Genomic DNA, 19,414 nt, shown 5'->3' on the forward strand with positions numbered 1-19,414 from the left:
TCAAGAGTGAGTTAAAAGCTGTTTGGAATGCATAATGAGGGGTAAAAGCGTCAATATACTTTATCAATGCATGAGCAGCCCATGTTGGGACTCTTTCCCTTAAGGCCCAAGCCCAACTATTTTTAATTAAAAACAAATATGAAAAAGAATAAAAGTTTCAAAAATAAACTAATTTTAAAAACGTTTAAAAAAAATACGCGCGAGTTAACAAAATTTTTATGGTTACTTTTAATTTTTTTGAAAAAAAAAATAAAAAACAACCTTGTCACCCGTACAAGGTTTTAAAAATATGTCTGAACTTTTAAAAATAACATTAAAAAATTAAGAGATAATATATGGAGTGTCAATATTTGTGATTAATTTCGTAGTATGTAATAAATATTAAAGTTTGTAAAAGTAGAACGAGAATTGGAGATATAGATTTAAATAAACAACAGGGCCGAGAAGGTTGGTTGGAGGTAAGGGTAGACGGGGAATATAATCTTAAATCTCGTATGGCTATTAGAGAAAATTCTATAGGTTCTTTCCCTAGTTTATTGGTCTCTGTTGATCCTCCACGATCAGACGAGCATCTCTAGCTGATCAAATGAGCATCTCTAGCTGGTATTGGTCGGTATGTATCCATATTTGGATCAAGGAGATTGAAGAAGCACTTCATGGATCAAATTATTGAGATTCCGGAAAGACGAACCGGTGTCGGGTGTCGCCGCCTCCGCCACGAGTTTCTTCCATTCCCCAGCTCTCTTCCTCATTTCTTTCCCTCCATGTCCCTCCATCAACTCCTTCACTTGCTCTTGAATATCTTCTCGTTTAACATTGGTGTCAATCTCCATTCCGATTCCCCACTCCGTGCAGCAATACCTGCAATTCGTTTGCTGCTCGGCGAAGAACGGCCAGCAAAGCATCGGAACTCCGCTTACTATGCTTTCCAACGTCGAATTCCATCCACTGTGCGTTAGAAACCCGCCGACCGCCGGGTGGTTTAGAACCTCCTCTTGTGGACACCAGTTCGTCAACATCCCTCTTTCCTTAGTCGCCTCCACGAACTCCGGTGGTAGCACCGCCGTCTCTCCCGCCACCAGATCCGGCCTAATGATCCATAAAAACATTTGCTCGCTGTTTGCCAGCCCCCAAGCGAATTCTTTCAGCTGATCTTCCGTCATCACCGTGATGCTGCCTGTTCCCAATGTAAACAAATTATTTCCGGGCGCTCGGGAGGGAGTTCCATATTGGGTAATTTAGAGAATGTCCTCCGAATTGGCATACAAAGTCGAGAGTGAACAATTTTATGCTATGATGGAGGTTCGTGATTTCTAACATGGTATCAGAGTCATGCCCTTAATTTAGCCATGTCAATAGAATCCTCAAATGTTGAACAAATGATGTACTTTGTTCGAGAACTTCAGAGAAGGAGTCAAGCCTTGATTAAGTGAAGACTGTTCGAGCACTCCAGAGGAGTCGAGGCTCGATTAAGGGAAGATTGTTCGAGGGCTCCATAGACCTCAGGAGAGGCTATATAGTGTACTTTGGAACAAATGATGTAATTTGTTCAAAGACTCCAGAGAAAGAGTCGAGCCTCGATTAAGTGAAGACTGTTTCAGGGCTCCATAGATCTCGGAGGAGGCTCTATAGTATACTTTGGAACAAATGGTGCAATTTGTTTAAGCAATCCAGAGAAGGAGTCGAGCCTCAATTAAAAGGAGACTGTTCAAGGGTTTATAGGTCTCAGGAGAGGCTCTATAGTGTACTTTGTTTGAAGGGAGGATTGTTGGGAAAGGTCTTTTGGAGAAACAAAAAAACAAAGTCTAAAGTGGACAATATCATACCATTGTGGAGGTTCGTGATTTGTAACAGAATAATATGAGTCTTAAATTGAATGGGTTAAGAGATGGTACCGAAATTGACGTAAACAACCGAGTTGGGCGACTTCTGATCGAGCCATTCAAGGCAGGCTCGGTCCTCCTTCCACAAGTTGGAGCCAAGGGACATCAAATCGGAACGGGAATCAGGAACCAGGTGTTGCAGGAGCAGCTGAAGAGGGCCGATGGAGAAGACGGGCGGCATGAGAGAGGAGATGGCGTTCAAAGCTGGTTGTTCCAGTGAAGCCATTGTGTTCAAAACAATGGCGGAAGCTCTTTCAGCTCTTTTTGTTTCAGATATTAAGAAATCAACCATTCCATCTTCTGGGTCCGTTGTTCTTACGAAACTTGGCATATCCCTCAAACGAATGCCTTCCATTCCTGGAATCCAATCTATTTGCGTCTCCAAATAGCCGTTGCTTAAATCCTTTTCATCTGCACCAAACACAAACGAGTTCAAATCTCGACTCGTTTTTGAGCTACGATAACTAAAAATGCTCGTTTAATCTATGAAGATGAGAATTCCCGTGAATTCCCGTGTTAAACGGAGAAATAATGATGGAATGGAAAGAGATTTTTTCTCGCTAGCTAAATAAGCTGGGAGGGGGACGGGAATATATTTTCGTCCCTGACTCTGTCTAAATCTCAAATGACAAAATTGGAGAGGGAACGAAAGTCTTTATAACAGTGTGGAAACCTCTCCCTGACAATACAGTTTTAAAATCTTAAGACTAATGATGATAAGTAACCGGCCAAAACAGACAATATCTGCTAGTTGTGGGTTTGAGCTGTTACAAACGGTATCAGAGATTCAGAGCCAGACATCAGGCAGTGTGCTAGTGAGAACGTTGGTCTCCGATTATAGAGGACGCTGAGCCCCGATTGGAGTGGATTGTCAGACCGCACAACGGTTGTAGACGGGAATAAAACATTTTTATAAGGGTGTAAAACTTCTTACTTACAAACCGTTTTCAAAATGAAAAGCTCAAAAAAGATAAGCTTAAAGCTCAAAAAAGACATTTTTAGTAAATAAATATATTTTTTAAATAGAAAGGTGAGATTATATTATATTTTTTTAATAAAACTTATTAGGATTATTACCATTTTTAAAATTTTAATGAAAATTATATTAAAAAAAATGAAAATTTTCTATTAGAAATAAATAAAAAATTCTAAGAGGATAAGAATTGAAATCGCTTTATTTTTTTATTTTTAGAAATTGAATTTATTATTTTTCAATTCATCAGATTATTATTATTTAATTAAAAATTAAGGAGAGCGTTGAATAATTAAAGAAACCTTTCAACGGAGTATAGCCACGGTCAACAAGTTGTCGATAGTGCATGTAAGCCAAGAACCCACAAGCACTAGTAGTCCAAAACAGAACTTCCGGAACTCCAAGCTCCTCCGCCGCATCAACCGTGAAGCTCATAACGCCATCCGACACAATACAGCTCACCGGCGGAACATCGGGAGTAGAATTAACCTTACGCAGCAGTTCCTTAAACGGCTGCAAACACAGCCGCCGTGTGGATTGACACAACGACGGAATATCCTGAGTAGCATCGACATCGGTCGGCGGTAGACCGTCAGGGATCGACTCGAATCGAAACGACGAAAGCCCGTTGAGAGCCGTAGGGCCTCGAGACTTAAGGAGACGACGGTGGTTGAAATCGGTGTTGACGAAGGTGATATGGAAGCCATGGTAATGGAGAAGCTTGGCTAGCTTCAACATGGGCGTGATATGGCCTTGTGCTGGATAGGGTATGCACACGGCATGGGGCTTGTCGGAGTTGGAAATGGTACCCATTGGGAGAGCTTTCTTGAGTGGTGTGGATAAAATGGGAGACTTTGAAGTGCTTTTATAGAGCTTATGGGCTGATTTTGGCCTAGTTGAATTTTGGTCAATATTTATGGCTCAAACAGAGAAATTGACAGCTATAAACTCGGAATCCTTTCTTTTGTGTATGGACATAACTTTATTTGTGGAGCTTAGGTGGACGGAGATGGGCGGAGAAATTATTGGACGAGACCATCCGGTTCGGTTCGATGTACAAGGGATAAACGATGAACCCATTTAAAATTTTGTATAAGAATGAATGTGTAATTTTTTTTAATGAGGTGTTAGGTGAACCATAATGAATTAGCGATCCACTTATTTATCTGATAGCTTAAAATATTTTTTTAAAACACTGATAAAATGACTCGTGTCGTTAAAACATGATCGAGAAATGTTATAACCTTGAACGTTGAAGGAAAAACTAAAAGTGACGCTTCATTTCCTCAAACCCAGATCAAATTCGAGGGAAACGATGAAGTTTCGTTTCCCAATTTTTTTTTTTTTTTTTACTTTTTATTTGGGTGTGGGTAATATACGTCCTTGCACATTTGTCTATATTACAGAGTCTATCTCCAATTAATGCTCAAATAGTTACTCCTCAGTGAATTTTTTTTATCTACCCACTTGAGTAAATTTTAGGTACAAGCATCCTTTGTGTGGAAAGTTTTTTGATAGGTTACATGAGGTCCCGAGTATTGTAGCGTGTGATATTCATACAGTATCTCAAGGCACTTTCTTTGGCCTAATTATTATTATGAAAACGTCACGACACTATACGTCATTTAACTGATAACCATCTTTTAGCTAACCTATCCTTCACGGTTGTTCCGGACCTACAAAAGTAGCATAAGAATATTTGGTATATAATTACCAAACCATATAAAACAAAAACAAAAACTAAAATTAAGTAACCTTTATGAGATATGAATGACACAAATAATAACACAAATTTAAAATTTATTTAAACAAGACATGTGACCACGTGTCGCCTAGTTATTGGATGATCCAATAAAATTTAAATACAGTTTTTTTTTTTTTTTTTAATTATAATACTGAAATAGAGTGCTTACCAAAAACTTTCTAACTGGTTTTAAATAACTTACTAAAATATATTTTTTATGATAATTATTTATCATAAAATCCACGTGTTTTGGAAAGTGGTGTTTTTTTCTTGCTGTAAATTAAAATTCATAAAAATATATTATAGTGTCGGATGACATTTAGCATCAATCAAAAACTCGTGAGTCCACTTATTATAGTCCATATTTAAAAAATAAAAAAAAAAACATTTTTATATAATGTTATAAATAAAAAAAAATCCTTATTTTCATTTTAAAATTCGAATTAATTTTGTGAAAAAATAGCCCTTTATTTAATAAACAATAAATAAAAACTAAATCGCTATCTTAAAATACTTGATTTAATTATAAAAAAAATAATTAATTAGTTTTTCTCCGTTAAAAATATAAATTTAATTAATTGGACGATATTTAAGTAATTTTAATAAGAATAATAAATATTTATTCATTAAATTATATTTAAATTCATATGGTTAGTAACTATAGTTGAAGTGAAATTAATACTTCTTAATTTAATTATTATTATTTTAATTGATATCGAATTAATATTTTAATTATTACTTACAATATGGTTTAAACTTTGCCATAAATTAAGCTTTAATTTAATATTTATTATTTGAAGACATAACGCCACGACATCTTTTTTAATTTATAGAAAATATGGATATTTAAGGATTTTAGTTAAATAATTAATTATAAATTGAGTTCATAAGCAATGACTTCATTCCTGTGACAACCGACTTCAATATAATAAGGTTTTATTGGGATTGTCTTTTCAAGGGAAGNTTTTTTTTTTTTTTTTTTTTTTTTTTTTTTTTTTTTTTTTGCATAATTTAATATTATAAATTTTCTAACTCAATAATGTAATAAATTATTTGGAGTTGGATTAATTTTTAAATTAAAATTATTCAACTAACTCACGATTTATTAAAAATAAAAAATAATTTTTTGTTATAAATTTAAATGAATTAAGTTTAAAAGTGCAAATGCATTTTTTTTATTTTAAAAATGATCATATTCATATTTATAAATGTTAAATTTATAAATAATAACTAGGGACATCTGTCGTTTTATCGAAATTCAAATGGCCTGGTCAAGGCGTTGACTGCTTCATTTAAATTGAATAAAATTTTATTTTTATTTTGTTGAATTTTGGCGCGTGTCTTTTACGTGGCCGGATTTTATTGGGTATTGTGACGGTGACTCAATTATTAAGAAACACGCCGGTTATTATAATATATATTTCGTCATATTGTCCTTTATTCAACCTGGCAAACTAACGCCGTTGAAAACGGGAGAGGGCTGATTATTATTATTTTTTTAAATATATTTTTAATTATTTAAAATCAATTTTGACAGCGCAAAATTTAAAATTAAAATAGTAAAATCAAATATTTAATCGATTAATAATATAATTTTAATTATTTCAAAATTTTTAATATCGTTCTTCATTATCGAGAAAATTTTAATNGAATTGCTCCTGTCTTTTTTGGGTAATTAAGATAAGAGGAATTTCTCTTCTTTCCCTGTGGACAAATTGGATGAATTTGTCTAAAGACCCCCTAGCCCACTTTTCGTATATTTCCCCGTAAAAAGCCCTATAGGGTTAAGGTTTTTCGGTTGTTGGTAGACCCAAAACATCAAAAAGTGAAATCTGAGCCGTTTTAGACTTGATTGAAGAAGGTTAATATATAGTATTTTACAGGTAATCATATGTGTGGAAGAATTTACGAGGATTGCTCCCCACCTGTGAAAAGGTTCAGGAGATTCTAGGTGCTTCAAACTGTATTCTTCCAACACAACATATGTCCAGAAAGTCTACGCTATAATCCCTTCATTTTCGGCTCAGGATTAGTAAAAGGGACTGATTTTCTTGAGCCAGAATAAGCCACTTACAGATATTAAACAAGAAAAGAAACAGCTTTCGTCTCTCAACCTCTTATACGGTCAAATTAATTAGAGGATTTTCTAAGACAGATCTTTCCCTGCAAGAAGGAGGGAAGAGCTCGTGCAAAAGGTCCGCTTCGCTTTGCATCGAATTAAAATGCTCCACGAAAGCTAATTTGTCTTGGCCTGAACCTCGTAAACAAGGAAAGAGGGTATTCAGACACTAAGAGTCTTTTCACTACCAACCGACAAAAATTTTATGGCTCAGTTTTAAAAAATAGAACGATTAGAAACAATAAGTAACTATGGTTCTGTGCCTGAACAACATCCTACGTGACTTAGGGGAGATCATCATTTGGCTCGATCTTACAAAATAAAACAAATGGAAACAACAAGTAACTATGGTTCTTGGCCCGAACATCGTCCTACGAGACCTAAAAGAGATTGAAGCATGCCTTCTCCCATTTTATGGTATATTGGAAGTAATAAATAAAATATAGCTTCATTATCCAATGGGCCTTAAAAGTTCATGGGCTGTTCTCGCGAGGCGAATAATTATTGGGCCTCGTCCCGGCCCAAAAAAGTGAAATTTGGAATAATTCGCTTTTTTATTATTATTATTTTTTTTATAATTTAGTTTTTAAAAAATTAATAATGAAAATGAATTACGTTTTTATGCTTTTGTTACGAGGCCGCGCGTCATAGGTTAATTGGCGCCGTATGCCGCGGAAGAACTCCAATTTTCCACCGTTCTCCGACGCCGGTCGAAAAAATGCAACCTGAAGACTCGAAACCCCCAGAATTCCCAATCCCTTCGCCCAATTTCCGCGCTCCGACTCAGCGTCCTACTCCGGCGGCCAGTATTCCGGTTGATGTCCGTCCTAACCAGTCATTGATTCTTTCTCCGGTCCCTCAGCCCCAAAGAGTCTCTGTCGTCTCTCCCCCTTACCATTTCCAAGTTCCTTCCAAAAGAATCCGTTCTCCCGATGATCTCCGCCACTTCCACGATTCCGATTCCGGAAGAAATTTTATTGGTTTTATTGTCGCTCTGTCTGAATCCACTCGAGGCCGGAAAATTTCAGATCCGTGTTACGCATCTGATACCGTTAATTCCATCGTCTCGATTCTTGATACTCTGATTCAGTGGATCGATGATATACCACCGGCGCGTATGGCGTCTCGATATGGAAACCTTTCTTATCGGACATGGCATGCGCGAATGGTGGAAAACAGCGATTCTCTTATGCTTCGATTTCTCCCCGAGGATCTTCATTCAGCCACAGTGGAAATTGTACCTTATTTCACTGATAGCTTCGGGAATTCGACGCGAATCGACTATGGTACTGGGCACGAGACACAATTCGCAGCCTGGCTGTATTGCTTGGCGAAATTGGGGATAATCAAAGAGGAGGATTACCCTGCTGTTGTCGTTAGGGTTTTCGTGAAGTACCTCGAGTTAATGAGGAAATTGCAGTTGGTGTACTGTTTGGAGCCTGCGGGTTCCCATGGTGTTTGGGGCCTTGATGACTACCATTTCTTGTCGTTCGTTTTCGGATCATCACAGTTGATAGATCATAAGTATCTGAAACCTAAATCCATTCACAGTCAGGATATACTAGACAGTTTTTCAAACGATTATCTTTACTTCTCGTGTATTTCCTTCATAAAGAAGGTGAAGAAGGGTCCATTTTCAGAGCATTCGCCATTGCTTGATGATATTAGTGGGGTGCCTACTTGGAACAAGGTTAATAGTGGGTTGCTGAAGATGTACAAGGTGGAAGTATTGGAGAAAGTTCCCATTATGCAGCACTTTCTCTTTGGATGGCTCATCAAATGGTGTGTATAGTATCTGTTTCTTTTCTGTGTACTTGTTAATGGCTACTTTTGTTGCAAGTTTGTGCTCTCCGTATGTTCTTTAGTATAAAGAAAATTTGGTTTAGGAAGCTTTTTTTATGCTGGTTTATAACAATGTGCATGTTTTTGGCTGTTTCTAGAGGATGGTTTGTAAATGAGATCTGTTTCTTTAGATCAATAACGAGCTCGTCGCTCTAGCTTGCTAGTTATGCATTGTTCTCTTCAGAAATAATGAAAGTTTATGTTTATGAATCGTAATGCTTCACTTGCTGGAGCATTTAGAGCCTCGTGTTGGCTTTGTATTCATGGGATTGGACTTGTGTTCTGCTTCAACTTCATGGCTTTGTTCACTAACTCATGTTTACATATGAAGGTGGATTACTTGAATGGATTAATGTTTAATAACGCCCTTCTTTATGGATGGGGTGAATTGAGGCTGTCTATTGAGGTTAAAGCTAAAGCTCCTAACCGATTTAGCTTCAATGAATAGCTTAGGAACCTTATGTAACTCTCTGATTTCACTGGCACTGGCCATTGTATTACCATTTCTAGATTTGTCTCTCATCATGTGCCGTAGATGGGATTATACGTTTCTAATGTGTGAAAACTTACTTTTGGAGTCTCATTAGTTTCTCGTAACGATGACTTTTGATTAGTCTGTTTCCCAGAGTCGGTTGAATTTTGTAACTTGTCTCTCATCATGTTTCATAGATGGGATTATACGTTTCTAATGTGTGAAATCTTACTTTGGGAGTCTCACGACTTTCTCGTAGCAACGAGTTTTGATCAGTTTGGTTTCCAGAGTCAGTTGAACTTTGTAACTTGTCTCTCACCATGTGCCGTTGATGGGATTATACATTTCCAAGGTGTGAAAACTTACTTTGGGAGTCTCGTGATTTTCTTGTAGCGACGAGTTTTGATTAATCTGGTTCCCAGAGTCAGTTGAACTTTGTAACTTGTCTCTCATCACGTGCCATAGATGGGATTATACGTTTCTAATGTGTGAAAACTTACTCTGGGAGTCTCATGACTTTCTTGTAGCGACGAGTTTTGATCAGTCTAGTTCCTAGAGTCAGTTGAACTTTGTAACTTGTCTCTCATCACGTGCCATAGATGAGGTTATACGTTTTTAATGTGTGAAAACTTACTTTGGGAGTCTCATGACTTTCTCGTAGCGACTAGTTTTGATCAGTCTGGTTCCTAGAGTCAGTTGAACTTTGTAACTTGTCTCTCATCAGGTGTCGTAGATGTGATTATACATTTCTAATGTGTGAAAATTTACTTTGAGAGTCTCACGACTTTCTCATAGCGACGAGTTTTGATCAGTCTAGTTCTCAGAGTCGATTGAACTTTGTAACTTGTTGGTTAGAATAGAATCGTTACTACCTTGCAGACATGAGTGCAAGGACCTAGTTAGCTATTTACATTTGGCAGGGTTGTTCCATAGATATCTTAACAATATACTCATAATCTGTTACTTTTCCTTCTCATATTACCCCATTTCCTATATTAGGAAATGGGTTGGGTATAGACTTGACTCTTCTGTTTTGGTCAGTAGAAAAAGGTTCAAATTTCAACAGTGAAGGGGTATGAAAGAGAACTGTTGTTGATGATGATGAAATGACATTTGGACTTTGGGTTCGCCAAAGCCAAACATCATTCATAGCCCCAAGCTCCTCTTGTCTCTTTCCTTTTGATGTTGCATGCCCATGACATCTCCATATTAGGAACTAAGCTACAGCATCATCAATGTGCTTGTCATGATTGGTTTCGGCACACTCATTTTACGCAAGAAGATTCGTTTACTGAACATTACCTTCACTTTTTCTTCCCTTTGCAGGAACTAGACAGAAGAGCTCGGTTATAACTCACAAAGGGCTTGAATCTAGAGATTTGGTTCTTAGTATTATGAGCTTTTTAACATCTTGTTAAGGAGAAAAGCTCTTTTCCTCCCCTGCTTTGCTTCCAAAGTCAGGCCCAATCAAGGAGAGGAGTGAAGAAGAAGCATTATTGTTCTACTAGACCACGTATAAAATGTCACGTCGCTGGGCTGAACAAAAAGGACCTGCCTTGTCTGCTTCCCCTCTTTCTTTCTCTCTTTCTTTCTTTCTTCCTTTAAGATTAAAGCAAATAGAACAGAACCAAATGGATGGTTTAGGGTCTATAACACTCCTTCAAAGGAGGAAAATTGGGGTGTGGTTGAGGCTCTTGTGGGGGAATGTGATAGATAATGGAATAAATTTGTGTCTCGTCCTTGGGGTTTACTTAGAGTACTATAAGTCCCCGTGATTACGGAATTATACTCGACTTTTTGTGTGCATTTGGATGCTTGAAATTTTGTACCACAGTTGGGCTTAGTAAATAGTCTACTTTAGCTTGTTACGTATCACTATCAGCCTCATAGATTTTAAAATGCGTGTATTAGGAAGATCTTTCTACACACTTATAAGGAATGTTTGGGGTTTACTTAGTATTATAATTCACCGTGATTACGGAATTATACTCTACTGTTTGTGTGCAATGCTTGAAATTTTGTACCTCAGCCTAAGCCCACGGCTAGTAGATAGTCCACTTTAGCTTGTTCCATATTGCTATCAGCTTCATGGTTTTAAAAATGTGTGTTTATTAGAGAGATGTTTCTACACACTTAGGAATGTTTCGTTTTTCTTTCCAACTAATATGTGATCTCACAATTCATCTTTCTTGGGTGTGCCCAACGTCCTTCCTGGTACATTAAGGAAATGATAGATTGTGAGATCTCACATTGGTTGGAGAGAGGAATAAAACATTCATTTGAAGAAAAGAGTGTAGAAACTTCTCTCTAGTAGACACGCTTTAAAACTGTGAGGGTGAGATAATACATAACGTGCCAAAACGGACAATATCTGCTAGTAGTGGGCCGACAATATGTTACCGGCTAAAGCGGACAATATCTACTAGTAGTGTACTTAGGTTTGTCATGCGGACAATATCTACTAGTAGTGGACTTAGGTTTGTCATTGTCTACGTTTTCATATGATTGCCTTTAGTTTTTACCTCTTTTCGCCTCCGAAACTTTATCATCTCCTGCCGTTTCAATTCAATGATTGATATCTTAATAGATCTCCTTCCATCTTTGGTAAATGACGTCTTATTAATTTATTATTATCATAAAGTAAGATCATGCGTTTTGTCGTTGTCTGTGTTCGAACTTTTGAATATTTAAGATTCATAGACGTAATATATTTTAGGATAAATTTTTTATAATATCATTTAATTTAAAATACATATTTTAATTTTTAAAAAATAAAACATAATATTTAATAACATTTAATGTCGCTTTTCAATAATTTTAACTTTTTTGTATCATAGAATTATAATTAGCTGCGTTGAAAAGAAGAGAGAGGTACGCAGTTCATTAGTTTACAAGTTTTACTGCTTTTCCCTGTCCACCTCCTCCCTCTACAATCCTTGTCACCGACACCTGTACGTGCCCTTAGTTGGAACTTGAAACTTCTTCCCTCTCTCTCATACAGTAACTGAGGGGTTACTTACTGCCTCAGTCACCTCAGTAATAAAAGAGGAAAAGCAAAGTAGCCAGTAAATTTCAAGCACCTCGTTTACTTTGTTATCTTTTTTTATTTAAAAGGAAAAACTAAATATATTAGTTGTGTCATTCTATCCCGTCTTTGCGTCTTGCCATTTGAGCATCCGTTTTTAACCCTCATTCATACGATTATTGGGTTTTTACCCTTCCCCCCCTCAAATTTTGCTGCTTATTGCTTGCATTCAAGCTCTGGTTAGGTGGGTACAAAGCTCCTCCTTCTCTCCCCCTTCTGTTTGGCCGATTAAGCTCTGGTTGGGTGAGCTTTCTTTTCTCTTTTCTCCACTTGGGTAGCTTCGTTTTTAGATTTAAATTATGGGTTTTGTGTTCTGAATCGTTTAGTGATGTCCTCTGATTTCTGGGTTCTGTTTGTTCTTCAGTTATGATCTGTATGTATGCTTGTTCTTGTATTGATTTTATGGCGTAGAATTGATTCTAGGTCTGGAAATTTATGCTTTAGATTGTTGAATATCTTGTGGGTTTCTGTTTAATTTGGATCTTAAGTATACCCTTTTCCCCCTTGGCGATTTCTCAAGTTTCTGATGTGTTTGTTTGATGCCTTATGCATCAATGAACTGCTTAATTGATTTTTGATATGTGATATCTCAAGCCGAGTAGAGATGGCTGAGGGAAGCGATTTCAGGCACTGGGATGAGCTTATACCGGACGCTTTGGGGCTAATCTTTAGTAAACTTTCACTCCAAGAGAAACTCACTGTGATCCCCATGGTTTGCAAATCATGGGCCAAAGCAGTGATGGGACCTTACTGCTGGCAGGAGCTTGACATTGAAGAATGGAGTAGTCGAAGGCAGCTCGACGATGTCGATCGAATGCTTCAAATTCTGATTAATCGAAGTGGCGGGTCGCTTCGTAAGCTCTGCGTTTCTGGTCTTCATAACACCAGCATTTTCTTCTCCATTGCTGATCAGTAAGGATTTTAATTGATATGTTAACTGTTGAGCATTGTTGGGAGGAGGGAGTCCGAGTTCGCTAATTTAGGGAATGATCATGGGTCTATAAGTAAGGAAAGGAAGACATCTCCATTGGTAATGATGCCTTTCGGGGAAGTTCAAAGTAAAGGCACGAGAGCTTATGCTCAAAGTGGTAATATCATACCATTGTGGAGAGTCGTTATTCCTAACATGGTATAGAGCCATGCCTTTAATTTAGCCATGTCAATAGAATCCTCAAGTGTCGAACAAAGAAATTGCTAGCCTTGAAGGTGTAGTCAAAAGTAACTCATGTGTCGAACAAAGGGTGTACTTTGTTCGAGGGCTTCAAAGAAAGGAGTCGAGTCTCGATTAAGGGGAGACTGTTTGTGGGCTACATAGACCTTAGGGGAGGCTCTATGGTGTACTTTGTTCGAGGGGAGGATTGTTGGGAGGGAGTCCCATATTGGCTAATTTAGGGAATGATCATGAGTTTATAAGTAAGGAATACATCTCCATTGGTATGATGCCTTTCGGGGAAGTCCAAAGCAAAGCTACGAGAGCTTATGCTCAAAGTGGTAATATCATATCATTATGGAGAGTCGTTATTTCTAACATGGTATAGAGTCATGCCCTTAATTTAGCCATGTCAATAGAATCCTCAAGTGTAAAAGTAACTCATGTGTCGAACAAAGGGTGTACTTTGTTCGAGGGCTCCAAAGAAAGGAGTTGAGCCTCGATTTAGGGGAGACTGTTCATGGGCTACATAGACCTTAGGGGAGGCTCTATGGTGTACTTTGAGTCCCACATTGGCTAATTTAGGGAATGATCATGGGTTTATAAATGAGGAATACATCTCTATTGGTATGAGACCTTTTGGGGAAGTCCAAAGCAGAGTCGTGAGAGCTTATGCTCAAAGTGGACAATATCATACCACTGTGGAGAGTTGTTATTCCTAACTTTTGTGGATTTTATGTTAATTGTGATGATGTTTTGTTTTATATTGTCTTTTCAAGTGCTGGTTCGCTTCGAACGTTGCGGCTGCCACGGAGCAATATAAGCGACGGTGTAGCCGAACAAATTGCTGGAAGGCTCCGTGCTGTTACATTTTTGGATCTAAGCTATTGTGATGAAATCAGTGCTTGTGGTTTAGAGTTCATTGGAAAGAATTGCAAAGCTTTAGTTGGAATGTGTAGGAACTTGCATCCGCTGCATACAGCGGGTTTGCTCGCCCCGGACGATGAAGCTCGTGCTATTGCAGCCACAATGCCGAAACTCAACCACCTCGAAATGGCTTATCATACTCTAAGTACTAAAAGTTTAATGACGATACTGTCGAGCTGCCCCGACCTCGAGTTTCTCGATTTGAGAGGGTGTTGGGATATAAGGCTGGAAGATAAGCTTGTTGCAGAGAAGTTCCCAAAACTTAGGGTGTTGGGGCCTCTCGTTAGGGACGTGTACGAGAGAAACGAATGGGATGAATTCTCGGACTACTCGTACGTATCAGACGACTTGGCATGGGACCTTTCTGCTGATTACTTCGACGATGGTGGTAGTTACGACGATCCGTGGGACGATGAAGGCAGGCTAGAGGGATTAGAGTTGAGATTTTATGAAGGAATAGATGATGATAATGGAACCTTTGGTTGGCCTCCCTCCCCTTAGCTATGGAAACTTATAATGTTTTTGGGTTTGTGAAACTGTTTGCTTTTTATCTTTGTTCGTTCGCCGTCCTACTCGGTATCGACTCGATGCTCGTGGAACTTATGTGGATTTGTAAATTCTCTAATAGAAATTGAAGTGTCAGCTTCTTTTAGAATTGCTTCTTGAGTCTGCTATGTCTGTCTGCTCCTATCAAATATTGTCCTCTTTGAGCTTTTCCGCATCGATTAGGGAGAGGTTCCCACATTTTTATAGAAAATGCTTTGTTCCCTCTCCAATCGATGTCGGATCTCACAATCTACTCTCTGTCGGGGCCCAACGTTTTTGTTGGCACATTGCCCGGTGTTTGACTCTGATACCATTTGTAACAGTCCAAAATCACTGCTAGCAGACATTGTCCTTCTTTATGGTTTTCCTGTCTGGCTCTGATACCATTTGTAACAGTTCAAGCTCACTACAACCTTTCCCTTATACCACTTGTAACAGACCAAGCCTACTGTTAGCCGATATTGTCCTCTTTGGGCTTTTCCTTTCGGAATTTCCCTCAAAATTTTTAAAACGCATAGGCTAGATAGAGGTTTCCACTTCTCCAACTGTAAATTTTAGCTTGAGTCTACCTTCACACGCTTCTGTTACTCATTACGAGGTACCCACCCTAGATAAACTACCCATCTTACAGTGTCTCGACCCCCCCAACAAAAATCCGGTATTTATTAGATATAATATTAAAAATTCATAAGACGAAAAGGAAGGGAATGTGTGTGTATGATTTGTAAGTTTGTGAGAATATAATAAAATATTAAAGGGTGTCACGTGATGGCACGTGAGACCCACCCTTGGGATCTCAACGCCAACCTCCCTCGGTTGTGGAGTTTGCACGTGTCCAAGTCTTCATTTTTATCATTTTAAAAATATATTTAAAAATCATCCCACGCTCCATTCACGAGAAGTCTTAGTGGACTGAAAATGGGCTGTACGGATGGGCTCAGAAGAGGTTGATGGGCCAAAGACTGGCCGAACTTAGGCCCATATTAGGCCCATCGGCCCAAACAACATCTCACGAAAAAGAGCTAACTTTTTCATTACATTAAAGAAAAAAAAGAGGGAGAAAAACCCGTGCTTGCCAGCTGCTTTAGTACATGTCAGGCTGTCAAACCGAAGATTTCTAAAAGGAAAAAGAAAAAAATAAATAATAAAAGCTGTCAAAAAAACAGGAGGCGCACAGTTTTGAACATCTTTCCACCGTCCATCTTGAATCCAACGGCTCACATTTAATCCATCTCTTCTCTCTGCTCTTCGTCCTCAACGCAATTATCGATCCACTATCTCTCTCTCTCTCTCTCTCTCTCTCTCGCTCTCGCAGAAGGAAGACAAAAACTCGAACACCAAATACTCCAACTCCTTCGGTTCCTTCTCCCTCGATTTCGATTCCGCCCTCTTGAACTCATAAGATCTAATCGTTCCTCTTTGTTTCTGCAATGGCGGTCGCCTCTTCCCCTCGCGAGGAGTTTGTTTACCTTGCTAAGCTTGCCGAGCAGGCCGAGCGCTACGAGGAGATGGTTGAGTTTATGGAAAAGGTCTCCGCCGCCGTAGACAACGAGGAGCTTACCGTCGAGGAGCGGAACCTTCTCTCTGTTGCTTACAAGAATGTTATTGGAGCGCGTAGAGCTTCCTGGAGGATTATTTCCTCCATTGAGCAGAAGGAGGAGAGCCGAGGGAACGATGATCATGTCTCGATCATCCGAGATTACAGATCCAAGATCGAGACTGAGCTGTCTAACATCTGCGATGGGATCCTTAATCTTCTTGACTCGCGCCTTATTCCCTCCGCTGCGTCCGGAGACTCCAAGGTGTTTTATCTCAAAATGAAGGGCGATTATCATAGATACCTGGCTGAATTCAAGACCGGAGCCAAGCGGAAGGAAGCTGCCGAAAGTACCCTCACTGCTTATAAATCTGCTCAGGTTTGATTCCGTCTCTGTTTTACGATGCACCTATCATAATCAGTCGGTTTGTTAGGTATCTAATACTCGTTCTCTCATTCTTTCCAAGTGCTATTTGAATGTCGTGGAGTAGTTACCTTTAGGTCTCCCAGTCTTGTCTCGCAGTTTTCTCCCTTGGAGACATTTTAATCAACTAACAAAATACTGCGTTGATCTTTACATACTTGATCAAATTTCCTGCGTTTATGAGATAATATTGTCTGTTTTGAGAAGAAACAAATCCATCAAAGTAGACTTTCCCCCTTCGTTATTCTTAAGCCTATTCTCTTTTGATACTTTCTTTTCAGCACAAATTTAATCATCTCTCGTTAAATCACGAGTTTGTCTGGGAAAGTGATTTCAATATGCTTAAAATTCACTGCATCGCAATTCTTGGGAAGAGTTATGGGAAAATATGAACTTCAAATTGTTTTTGTAGCGATTCCTTTGCATTTAATGCGAGTTGCTTGTCAGTGAGGTTTAAGCTTCAAATTAAAATCATGATTGCATTAACCATATGCATACTCGGGCTACGAGTAGCTTAAGTTACTGTTCTAATGAAGTGCAACTCTTACGTTTGCAGGATATTGCAAATGCTGAACTTTCTCCTACTCACCCCATACGACTTGGGCTGGCTTTGAACTTCTCAGTGTTCTACTATGAGATTCTGAATTCCCCTGATCGGGCTTGCAGCCTTGCTAAACAGGTTTCACGATTGTTTTGCATCTCCCTTGCATCTTGTCCTGAAGCCAATTTTTATTTCTTTCAATATTTGCAACCTATAATTGGGTGTAACATTGTGCAAGTGAGTCGCTTTGGTATAGATCTTGGCTGATGCCGCAGCCAACCCATTCTTATTTTTTATTGTTTTGTTATAAACTGAACTGACCATGCCTGGAAATCAATCTATTTGACTGAAACAAAGTATAAAACCAAGTATAAACGAATCAATCATAATCAACCGAACGGACCATATTCGAACAGGTTGAAATGTTTGGGATTCAAAAAGTATTGTGAAACTGAGCTATCTTGGTTTTGATCAATTTGCTCAGTTTTTAATTTTTCTTTTCTTTGGTTTCAATTTGCACCCGTACCACGAACCATATATTTTCTGTTCGACAGTCTGGAATGACACCATCTTTTTCCTAAAGTTGTAGTCTATAAGTCAGTTCAAATCACTTACCATCGTACTTCTCAGGCTTTCGACGAGGCAATTGCTGAGTTGGATACTCTGGGCGAGGAATCATACAAAGATAGCACTTTGATCATGCAACTTCTTCGTGACAACCTCACCCTATGGACTTCGGACATGCAGGTAATTAGTTCATGTTCTAAAATCTTTGTTGACTATCTGCTCCTGTGTCTTGACTATTGCCACTTTATATTTGCTACTGATGCACAAATTCTTTTCTGGGTTGTTATCAGGATGATGGAGATGACATCAAAGAAGCAGCTCCCAAACGCGATGACGAATAGTAGTGAGCAAATCGATTTGCACGTGCAGGATTCAACTTCTCCTTAACATGTTTTATTCTGGAGAAGTGCTTGTTTGGAACTTTGGCTTTTCCATTGTTATCTAGGTATTTCTTAGCCTTATAATCATCACCACACTCTGGAAAAAACGTGCTCGTTTGTCTTTCCCCCGACCCCTCGTTTCTTTTTCTTCTATTGACCAATCAATTCCATGTCTCTGAATTGGCTTTTTTAATCCAATATAAATGCTACATATTATTAAGCATCATGTAATTGATCTACCTTTATTCGATACGGATCTTCCTCAAGTAATTATATGAACTTTCCCTATGATATCTGATCTGAATCCTGCTATATGTGATCGTGGCACATGTAGTTGTAGGGATTTATGTTGATTGGTGAATGGTGAGATGAAAGAAATTCCAATGGCAAAGAAATTGCTATCATAGATGCCTTGGTATTCAGTTTCTGCAGGGCTGCCTATGATTCTGTGAGGTCATCTTTTCAGTGCTCAGTTGATATCTGCGGTCAGGTATGTTGTGAAAGCCTAGTTTAGAAGGGATTATTATTTAATTATAGTACACGTTTACACGTATTTTAAAATTCTTTACTCTTTCCAAACCAAATTATAATTTCAATTACTCTTTCACTGATTTTCTTTTGATTGAAAATTATTTTTAAACCCTATGAATGTTTATAAATGTTTCAAATGCTTGTTAGGTCTTTAGTCTATTTAGGGGCACTTATGATCTCATTAGAATATGTTAGATCATCCATTTTTAAGAACTATTGACCAAGCAGACACAAACTTCGAAATTTAGACGGTTTGTTGTCTTGAACACGACTCTCCACGATGGTATGATATTGTCCACTTTGAGCATAAGCTCTCATGACTTTGCTTTGGGCTTTCCCGAAAGGCCTCATACCAATGGAGAGAGTATTCCTTGATTATAAACCCATGATCATTTCAATTAGCCGGGACTTTCATCATCCAACACCTCCCCTCGAACAAAGTACGCCTCTCCTTAATCGAGGCTCGATTCCTTTGGAGTCTTAGTCATTTTTTACTGACTTCGAGGATTAGTAGACTTTTTTTTTTTTGGAGTCCTTTGTTCGACATTTAAGGATTAGTAGACTTTTTCTTCGAGGATTAGTAGACTTTTTTTTCTTTTTTGGAGTCATTTGTTCGACATTTGAGGATTTACTAATCTATTGGCACGACTAAGTTTAGGGCATGATTCTGATACCATGTTAGACGAACACGAC

The 19,414-nt window shown here is 38.3% G+C and overlaps 4 protein-coding genes across 5 annotated transcripts; 3 read left to right on the forward strand and 1 right to left on the reverse strand.

Moving 5' to 3' along the window:
* Positions 1-324: 324 nt before the first annotated feature.
* Positions 325-3,687, reverse strand: LOC111796572 (7-deoxyloganetin glucosyltransferase-like). Its single transcript, XM_023679247.1, has 3 exons — positions 3,159-3,687; positions 1,896-2,294; positions 325-1,177 (listed from the first exon to the last, which is right to left on the reverse strand). The coding sequence occupies exons 1-3, from the start codon at positions 3,667-3,669 to the stop codon at positions 633-635; spliced, it is 1,455 nt and encodes a 484-aa protein (XP_023535015.1). The 5' UTR covers positions 3,670-3,687; the 3' UTR covers positions 325-632.
* A 3,652-nt stretch (positions 3,688-7,339) lies between these two features.
* LOC111797521 (serine/threonine-protein phosphatase 2A activator) lies at positions 7,340-10,896 on the forward strand. The gene is made up of 2 exons (XM_023680539.1): positions 7,340-8,501; positions 10,360-10,896. The coding sequence occupies exons 1-2, from the start codon at positions 7,438-7,440 to the stop codon at positions 10,364-10,366; spliced, it is 1,071 nt and encodes a 356-aa protein (XP_023536307.1). The 5' UTR covers positions 7,340-7,437; the 3' UTR covers positions 10,367-10,896.
* A 1,292-nt stretch (positions 10,897-12,188) lies between these two features.
* LOC111797660 (F-box protein FBW2) lies at positions 12,189-14,850 on the forward strand. Of its 2 annotated transcripts, none has more exons than XM_023680736.1 (3): positions 12,189-12,361; positions 12,721-13,030; positions 14,048-14,850. In XM_023680736.1, the coding sequence occupies exons 2-3, from the start codon at positions 12,723-12,725 to the stop codon at positions 14,694-14,696; spliced, it is 957 nt and encodes a 318-aa protein (XP_023536504.1). In that variant the 5' UTR covers positions 12,189-12,361; positions 12,721-12,722; the 3' UTR covers positions 14,697-14,850. The 2 variants fall into 2 exon arrangements, with proteins under 2 accessions (XP_023536504.1, XP_023536503.1); XM_023680735.1 differs by having other exon boundaries at positions 12,191-12,361; positions 12,713-13,030.
* A 1,159-nt stretch (positions 14,851-16,009) lies between these two features.
* LOC111797213 (14-3-3-like protein A) lies at positions 16,010-18,478 on the forward strand. The gene is made up of 4 exons (XM_023680163.1): positions 16,010-16,657; positions 17,259-17,381; positions 17,874-17,990; positions 18,101-18,478. Exons 1-4 carry the CDS (start codon positions 16,172-16,174, stop codon positions 18,149-18,151), a joined length of 777 nt encoding a protein of 258 aa, XP_023535931.1. The 5' UTR covers positions 16,010-16,171; the 3' UTR covers positions 18,152-18,478.
* Positions 18,479-19,414: the final 936 nt, after the last annotated feature.

This window comes from Cucurbita pepo, chromosome LG06 (assembly GCF_002806865.2).
Source record: "Cucurbita pepo subsp. pepo cultivar mu-cu-16 chromosome LG06, ASM280686v2, whole genome shotgun sequence".
NCBI lineage: Eukaryota > Viridiplantae > Streptophyta > Magnoliopsida > Cucurbitales > Cucurbitaceae > Cucurbita > Cucurbita pepo.

Coding starts and splice junctions, on each gene's coding strand:
- LOC111796572 (XM_023679247.1), bottom strand. CDS start 3,669: ATGGGTACCATTTCCAACTCCGACAAGCCCCATGCCGTGTGCATACCC. Junction 2,295..3,158: donor TGGCTATACTCCGTTGAAAG/GTTTCTTTAATT, acceptor TGTTTGGTGCAG/ATGAAAAGGATTTAAGCAAC. Junction 1,178..1,895: donor GGTTGTTTACGTCAATTTCG/GTACCATCTCTT, acceptor CATTGGGAACAG/GCAGCATCACGGTGATGACG.
- LOC111797521 (XM_023680539.1), top strand. CDS start 7,438: ATGCAACCTGAAGACTCGAAACCCCCAGAATTCCCAATCCCTTCGCCC.
- LOC111797660 (XM_023680736.1), top strand. CDS start 12,723: ATGGCTGAGGGAAGCGATTTCAGGCACTGGGATGAGCTTATACCGGAC. Junction 13,031..14,047: donor TTCTTCTCCATTGCTGATCA/GTAAGGATTTTA, acceptor TGTCTTTTCAAG/TGCTGGTTCGCTTCGAACGT.
- LOC111797213 (XM_023680163.1), top strand. CDS start 16,172: ATGGCGGTCGCCTCTTCCCCTCGCGAGGAGTTTGTTTACCTTGCTAAG. Junction 17,382..17,873: donor CTTGCAGCCTTGCTAAACAG/GTTTCACGATTG, acceptor CGTACTTCTCAG/GCTTTCGACGAGGCAATTGC. Junction 17,991..18,100: donor TATGGACTTCGGACATGCAG/GTAATTAGTTCA, acceptor GGTTGTTATCAG/GATGATGGAGATGACATCAA.